The sequence below is a fragment of the Triticum dicoccoides genome, chromosome 2A, assembly GCF_002162155.2.
Source record: "Triticum dicoccoides isolate Atlit2015 ecotype Zavitan chromosome 2A, WEW_v2.0, whole genome shotgun sequence".
NCBI classification, from domain to species: Eukaryota; Viridiplantae; Streptophyta; class Magnoliopsida; order Poales; family Poaceae; genus Triticum; species Triticum dicoccoides.
The window spans coordinates 756,576,138-756,584,986 of NC_041382.1; the positions used below are offsets into that span (position 1 = coordinate 756,576,138).

General features: G+C 46.6%; 1 protein-coding gene across 1 annotated transcript; it reads left to right on the forward strand.

The window, feature by feature from the left end:
* Positions 1 to 290: 290 nt before the first annotated feature.
* Positions 291 to 1,907, forward strand: LOC119358345 (exocyst complex component EXO70B2-like). The gene is made up of 2 exons (XM_037624931.1): positions 291 to 646; positions 722 to 1,907. Exons 1-2 carry the CDS (start codon positions 291 to 293, stop codon positions 1,905 to 1,907), a joined length of 1,542 nt encoding a protein of 513 aa, XP_037480828.1.
* Positions 1,908 to 8,849: the final 6,942 nt, after the last annotated feature.

The following is an 8,849-nucleotide window of genomic DNA, read 5'->3' on the forward strand; positions in this document are numbered from 1 at the left end:
CGAAGAAGTCAAGACAAAGAGTGGTACGATTACAACGTGATTTATGGATCCGATTAGTTCCTGGAAACTACTGCGTGGACGCGTCTGACAGCTGCTCGTGTGGCCGTCGTCCATCTCGCGGTCTGGCCGCTGGACCCGGGTTGTGCTTGTGCAGTCTCGTCTTCACTCGGTTCGGGCATACAAGTCTTCATTCCGGTGTCCCTGCCCCGCACTTCTCACAGTTTTCTCAGACTCTTCGAGCAAGCGCGTCCATCCTTCCATACAGTAGCAAGTAGCAACAGGCCATCAGCATGGCGGCCATGCTTGCACCCGTGCCGGAGTTGAGCACCGACGAGCCTGCGGCTGCGACTCCCTACCTGCCCTGCAGCCTCAACCGGGACTGGATCCGGAGCGTTGCCGTGTCTGGAGCGCAGATGGGATCGACTGTTTTCTCCAACTCCATGTCCCAATCCGGTCATAGCGGATCCAGCTACTCCAGCCACTCTAGCTACTCCAGCCACTCTAGCTACTCCAACTACTCTAGCGCCTCCTCTTGTTCGGCCGGCGCCGATGCAGAGGACTTTGGCGCGAACGAGCTCACGAAGATCGCTCACCAAATGGTTAGCGACGGGTACACCCAGCGCATGCTCCAAGCATTCGTCGTCGCATCTTTGCCAGCGTTGGACCGTGCCCTGGAGAATCGGTTATCCGGGATCGAGCTGTACGACGTCCCATCTCCGGTGCCAGCACTTGGAAACGGTGGCGGCCCGAACACCGTGCTGGAGTCTTGGTTCTGCGGACTTGACGTGGGTTGGGTTCTCCAAATATGCCAGGAGCGTGGCTCACAATGGCAGTTCCGGCTCCAAGACAAGTCGGCATCATCGTTACAAGACTTGGTCGAGAGGTGGATCCGAGGTCTCACAGTGATCGTCCATAGTTTGACAGAGTTGGTCTCCAACTCTGTGGGGATCTGCGTGGAGAGTGTGGCAACAGAATGGTTCGGCAAAGCCAGCATTTCCAAGATGCTCGTCTTCGTCGAGGCCATCATGCCTGATCTCAAGGCTGAGAAGCTACACGCCGTGCTAGACATGTATATATGTGTCTCCAATGCATTACACATGCTTAGGTCATTTGGCATGTCTACCAGAAACCAACAAATATTTAGCGCGGCACGTGACTTGTTGAGTACACAAGGCGACATGCTATGGGAGGCCATATCCAGCACGATGGAGGAGATGAGGGCACTCGTCGAGGGCGACGATGATTTGTGGGCTATGGAAATTAAGCATGGAGGAGGCGGGGTTCACAACAACACCCGTTTGGTGGTCAGTTCCATCTTGTCCATGAAGAAAACAGTGGCTTTGATGACGGGGACCTTTACATGGCTCGACTACGACTTTAAACTTGACGTCCTGATAGATGAGACGGTTTATTATCTAAATGATCTGCTTCTCAGAAAGTCGGAACTGTGCTTGGATCCAAGCCTCAGGTACCTGTTCCTGCTTAACAATTCCTATTTCGTTGTGTCATTGAATTTTCATCTTCCTCGGTGGTATCAACGCTCCCTGATATTTAAACTTGCACCCGAATGTAAGAAGTACATGGATAGTTATCTCGATGTTTCTTGGGGACATGTGTTGTCCTGTATACCCAAATCAAATTTTAATGGACCGCTGCAATGTTGGAAGAACACCTCTTCACTAGCTAAATTCGAGTCAGCTTTCCACAAGACCTACCAGGCTCAGAAATTCTGGAAGGTTCCAGAACCTCAGCTCAGAGATGCACTGAGGAAAACTATCATAGAGAGTGTTATCTCAAGTTACCGTGACTACCTGGAGGAGCATCCAGAGCTAGCGGAACAAGTTAGCCACGGAAGCAGCAGTCCCGAGGTTTTGGAGGAGATGTTGCGAGAGCTATTTGAAGGATGAACACTACTACTTGAGGCATCAAACAGAGTCACTGGACAAATAAGAGGCTGGAGTAATGTGTCATCGTTTCATTTTGATTCTTTTTCGTTTGAATTAAAGTAGTATTTTGTATTTCGTTCGTAGTTTAAGCGCCAGATACCCATGTCAACTGGCCACAATCTGCGGTTGTGTTTTGATTTGATTTCTAATTCCATGTCAAATACTTTTGCATTCTGGTTATGCGGCGATTTCATTCATAGACTCCCTCAAAATTTAAAAAGTTCATCCATAGATAATTTCCATGTTTAGTTTCAATTTTACGCAGCATCTGTATGCACTTATGTTCATCTAGTTCAGTAACTTCAGGTTGCTTGCAAGGGTCAATCAAACGCATGGGAAATTTTTACCACAAAGTTATATTTTCTATGTAACTGTATTGTTTATATGTAAAAATTCATTTGTATTTCTTATACACTTGTCAGAGTATTAATACATATTTGAGTGTTATGCACCATTATAATCTATAGACCAGTTCAAATAAATTTCCTATATTACACATATCAATTTCTATGGGGCTGAGCGAGGAGAATGGAGATTTACATGTGTTTGACAAGCCTTCATCATCGTCCGATGCTCCAGCTCATCGTCTCGCACATTGACAAATGCATTATACAAGTTATCTGCAATGGGGTATGGGAAACAATGAGCACTTCATATTCATAATCTTATAGTGGAGCAATGAAGGGGAGAATTCTTCATAGGCAGTATAACGATCAACTGAAATCCAGAAAGTAGCGGTACTAGAAAAAATATCCAGTTAACCTTCTGAAAAAATAAATTCAAGAAAGCTGTTAAGAGGAAGAGAGGAATGAGAACTATACAAAATTTAGGCCTCCTCAAACATGAATTCTTGATGTTTGAAACTCATCTGAGGAAACAAGCAGTAAGCATAGCTATTAATGGTTGTTCTATAATATAGTACACTGGTAGAAAAAGGGCCTATAGTCCCGGTTCGTAAGGGCCTTTAGTCCCGGTTCCTGAACCGGGACTAAAGTGTCGGTACTAATACCTCTCCCCTTTAGTCCCGGTTCAATCCAGAACCGGGACTAAATGCCCTCCACGTGGGTAGTGCGCAGAGCCCAGTCAGGAGACCCTTTGGTCTCGGTTGGTGGCACCAACCGGGACCAATAGGCATCCACGCGTCAGCATTTCTGTGGCTGGGGTTTTTGTTTTTTTTTTGAAAGGGGGGGGGGGGTTGGGGGTTTTGGGGGGTTAATTTAGGTGTTTCATACATTGTGTTAGCTAGCTATAATTAATAGAGAGATGTGTCCTCTCTTATGTTCGTGCTTGGTCGATGCTACATACTATACATACGTATAGAGAGGACTAGACACGCTGGCTAGCTAGTAAGCAAACGAAGGAAACTGAAGATCGTGATGAACATATATGCATACAGAGAGAAGTGATATCGACCACCTCTCTTTCTCCGAGAGATTGGTCGAACAACAAGTTCTCGTATATCTATCTGACACTACCGGCTACATATATACAGTAATTATCTCTTACAAATATAATCATACGGACTCAGGGTCAACATAGAATTCTCCGTCTTCAGGGATCACGTGGTCAAGAAAGAATGCCGCCAATTCCTCTTGAATTCCTCGCATGCGAGCTGGTGCTAGGAGTTCATCCCGCTTCCGAAACATCTAATTCAAAGAAGGGGGTCAATACATATATATATGAATGAATGAAACTCAACACAAATGATGGTAATAAAATAAAATTGTGAATGTTGTTATTTACGTACTTCATATTGTTCGTCAGTGTAGCCCCGCTCACAGGTCGTGTGGCGGATGGACTCGCAAACATAGTATCCAGAAATCATTCCCTTGTTCCTGCCACAACCACTTTACAAGAAATAGAGGTTAATCAAACTGATAAGCAAGAATGCCAAATGGTATTGATGAAACTAGCGCTTGAATGACTAGTAGATGCGCTTAAAATGCTACTATAGCTAGTACTTACTTTCGGGTGTCTAAATTGCAGCTCCTTCGGCAGTCCCGGAGCTTTTCTGGTGAATTTTCTCCAAACCCTGCCGGACAAAGAAAATAATTACTTGATATATCAGGAAATGAACAAAGTTGCTGATATGGTGGATAATGATCGATTTAACTTACTTCTCGAGTATTTGAGTCATGTCTGCATAGTCCTTGGGATCTTTTCGTCTTGAGTCTAAGACGGTTACTAGTCCCTGCTCAAGCTTAATATGTAGGAGAATATAGTGGAAACTGCACACGCATGCATAACTCATCAATTACATTACTATAACCTTGACTAATATATAAGGGAAACCGAATACGCACAAGACAGTAACACTCACTTGAAGTTGTAAGGAAAGAGTATTATATCTTTGTTTTGATTTATTATCAACGATTGTAGCATGCTGGCCTCGGTTTCTGCGGCATGAAATTTAACCTGAGTTGCATCTATGAAATATGTGTTAATGAACCCAATATCACCGACTTGTCTTTTCTTCAATTCGACGATCTTCAATCTGCATAATATAGTGAGGATGATTATAAATACATGCAATGAAAGAGCTGAGCTATATGGAGAGACTTAATGACAGAAGTAGTAGTACTTACAGACAGTAGCAGGTGACCGTTGCTTTATCAAGGGCCAATTGATTGAAAAACTGATAGAACTTCTCAAATGGAACAGGCAACAGATCAATTCCAACGAGGTCATGCTCCTTTTTAACTTTCAAATACAAAGTACTCCTCCCCCCAGAGTCTCTGCAGATTTTCAAGTACCAATCATGCAATCTTCGCATCATCGTTGATAGAGATCTTTCATCTTTGACGAGAGGCTTCCCGTACTCGTATCTTTGTATCTGCATCTCCATGGGTTCATAATGTACTTTGTCGGGCAGGTAATCTGCAAGATTGCTATAACCGGGCACCATCCTCGGATCATTAGCGACGTTGTCGCTAGGCACCTTGAGCGGGGGGCACGATTGCTTCGCTTGTTCGCCGAGCTGGGCAATTTGTTTCCCAGCTCGTCGTTCTTTCAGCCTTTGATCACTGGCAGTACTTCCCGACCGCTCCGCTTCGGCAAATTCCTTTCCAATAATGCGGTCATAGTTTCCTTTCGGCGGATCAGACTTCGGTGGTTTTGTCAGGGCAGCCAGAGTGCGCTTCACTTTCACCCGATCTACCTTCTCCTCCGGAGGTGGATGTTTCTTTGCTTTCACCCCTTCAAAGAATTTCCTCACTTCTTCTCGCGCGATCTCGGCATTCTCCTCCTGGGTCCTCTCGTATGGTAACTTCTCTGGAGTCTTCAGAGAAGGACCGAATCTGTATGTCCGACCGCCTCTGGTTGTACTGCTAGACGCCGACCGAGCAGACGGAGCGGTTGTCTTCTTTACTTGCTGAAGAGGCGGAGGAAAAGGACTACGACGCGCCGGAGCAGCTGGAGCGGCGGCAGGTCTCTTCTGCCCTTGCTGACGAGGCGGAGAAGGAGGAGGATGGCTGCTCGGGCGCGTCGGCGCAGGCGGAGAAGGAGGCGGAGTGCCGCCATGCGCCGGAGAAGGAGCCGGCCGAGGGCCCTGATCGTCACTCGCCGGAGGAGGAGGCGGTGGAGGAGGCGGAGTGCCCTGACTCGCCGGAGGAGGAGGAGGAGGCGGAGGTGTCCAGTTCGGAAGGTTGATAAGCTCCTTCCGCCATAGGCATGGAGTCTTCAAAGCAGACCCCAGCCGAGTCTCCCCTTCACCGGTAGGGTGGTCAAGCTGGAGGTCCTCAAATCCCTCCGTTATCTCATCCACCATCACCCTAGCATATCCTTCTGGAATCGGCCGGCAGTGAAAAGTTGCGCCGGGTTCAGTAGGATAAACAGAGCCAACAGCCGCCTTGACCTTCAAATTCATCCATTGCGTCATAAGGTGGCAATTTTGAGACTCCGTGATAGCATCCACGGGATAGCTGGCAGGAGCCGTCAATGCATGCTCCGGCTGAAGCAGCTCGGTGGAAGCCACGCTGCTTCTGCGCTGAGATGGCGGGGTAGCTTCAGGGGAGGCTTCGGCAGTACGTTTGCTGCGATTTGCTTCCCGTTCCTCTATCGCGTCTACCCTTGCTTGCAGCGCCTGCATTTGGGTCTGCTGCACTTTTTTCCTCCTCTCATGGGATTTGTAACCGCCTGCGTCCGGAAACCCAACCTTCCACGAAACGGAGCCTGGCGTGCCTTGTGTCCGTCCAGGGTGCTTAGGATTCCCGAGGGCCATTGTGAGCTCGTCGTTCTCTCTGTCTGGAAAGAACGTCCCTTCCTGCGCTGCTTCGATATACTGCTTAAGCTTACTGATTGGTATGTCCATTTGTTCGTTCGTCCAAATGCACTTCCCTGTTTCAGGGTCCAAGGTTCCGCCAGCCCCGTAGAACCAAGTCCGGCAACGGTCTGGCCAGTTATTTGTCTCTAGTTCGATCCCTTTCTGAACCAGATCATTCTCAATCTTGGACCACTTAGGCTGGGCTACGAGGTAGCCACCTGACCCCGTGCGATGGTGAAGCTTCTTCTTCGCAGCATTTTGCTTGTTTGTCGCCGACATCTTCTTACTCTTTTCTGATGTCTTGTGGGCCACAAATGCGGGCCAGTGATCTCTGATCTTCTCATATCTGCCCTTGAATTCTGGTGTCTCATTATTTTTGACAAACTTATTATTCAGCTCTTTCTTCCACCTCCTGAATAGTTCTGCCATCCTCTTCAGAGCAAAAGACTTGATTAATTTCTCTTTAATTGGGTTCTCTGGATTATCCTCTGGCGGTAGGGTGAAATTTGACTTCAGCTCAGTCCAAAGATCATTTTTCTGCATATCATTGACATAAGACACCTCAGGGTCTTCTGTAGCCAGCTTAAACCATTGTTGGATGCTTATCGGGATCTTGTCCCTAACCAGAACCCCGCACTGAGCAACAAATGCGCTCTTTGTCCGGAGGGGTTCAATAGGTTGGCCATCAGGCGCGATTGCTGTGATCTCAAGCTTTTCATCCGAGCTCAACTTTTTCTTCGGGCCTCGTCTCTTTACCGAAGTTTTGCTCGATCCGGAGGGCTAGAAAAAAGAACAAAGACTTAATTAATATGTGTACATACCAAAACAATGAATGCATCAATCAGCTAGTCAGCATAGGCTTAACTAATATATATACCTGGCCGGACTCGGTTCGGTCACCGGAGCCGTCATCACGGTCTCCTTTTTGCACCGGCATTGGGTCACCGGAGCCGTCCTCATGTTCTTCTTCCTGCACCGGCATTAGGTCACCGTAGCCAGCTTGTTCACCCACTCCTTCCAGACCATCGATTTCATTGAGAAAGTATGAGACGGCATCACTTCCTTCTGCGATTATCTCCCTCAACAACGCTTCTTTTGTTGCTTCGTCTAGGGCGGTGTCCATAGTTTCTAAAAATATTGACAACATGGCAATTATTATTCAAACATGACAGATGGATATATTAGTGCCAAACGTAGAACTAGCTACCTAATCATAGTAAGCTATCGGGAGGGGGTATATATCGACAACGACGACACTACATCTATGTCCCTCGACGACCCTCGTTCCCGATAAAAAAAAGAGGAAGAAGAAGAAAAAAAGAGGAGAAGAAAGAATAGAGGAGAAGAACTCCTCTATTTTTTCTTCTCCTCTTTTTTTTCTTCTTTCTCTTCTTTTTTTATCCTCTTCTTCCTCTCATGTTCGAGAGGATCGCCGAGGGGTCGGGAGGTTGCCTAGTGTCAAAGGATTCAACAAAACCATGTCTTCATCATTAGGCGAAAGTAACATGTGCATGATGATACGAAGCTCTTCAAAGTTGTTCTGGAACGGAGTCCCAGATAGGATAATTCGCTTTTTGGTACAAAGTTCAGAAAGAGCCTTCCGAATATCGCTATTTGGAAGGCCTTTGCTGAATTCGTACCAAAAGGCGGATTATTCTATCCGGGACTCCATTCCAGAACAATTTTGCAGAACTTCGTACCAACATGCCCTGGTAACTTCCGGCTAATGATGAAGGCATGGATTTCTTCAATACTTTGACACTAGGAAACCTCTCTCGACCCCTCGGCGATCCTTGACCCCTCGAACCCTCGACGACCCTGGAACCCTAGACCCCTAGACGACCCTCTTCTTCCTCTCATGTTCGAGAGGATCGCCGAGGGGTCGGGAGGTTGCCTAGTGTCAAAGGATTCAACAAAACCATGTCTTCATCATTAGGCGAAAGTAACATGTGCATGATGGTACGAAGCTCTTCAAAGTTGTTCTGGAACGGAGTCCCAGATAGGATAATTCGCTTTTTGGTACAAAGTTCAGAAAGAGCCTTCCGAATATCGCTATTTGGAAGGTCTTTGCTGAATTCGTACCAAAAGGCGGATTATTCTATCCGAGACTCCATTCCAGAACAATTTTGCAGAACTTCGTACCAACATGCCCTGGTTACTTCTGGCTAATGATGAAGGCATGGATTTCTTCAATACTTTGACACTAGGAAACCTCTCTCGACCCCTCGGCGATCCTCGACCCCTCGAACCCTCGAACCCCCGATAAAAATTAAGAATAATAAGAAGAAGAAGAAGAAAAAAGAGGAGAAGAAGAAAGGAATAGCTAGAGGAGAAGAAGAACTGACAAAGTCTTCTCCTCTATTCCTTCTTCTTTTCCTCTTTTTTTCTTCTTCTTCCTCTTTTTTTCCTTTTCTTTTTTTCTCCTCTTCTTCCTCTTCTCTTCTTCTCCTTCTTCGGGTAAGCCCTAGTTTCCCGACCCTCGACCGCTCGACGACACTCTCGACATGCCCTTGTTCCCGATAAAAAAAAGAAGAAGAAGAAAAAAGAAGAGAAGAAAGGATAGAGGAGAAGAACTTCTTCTCCTCTATTCTTTCTTCTCCTCTTTTTATTCTTCTTCTTCCTCTTCTTTTTTTCCTCTTCTT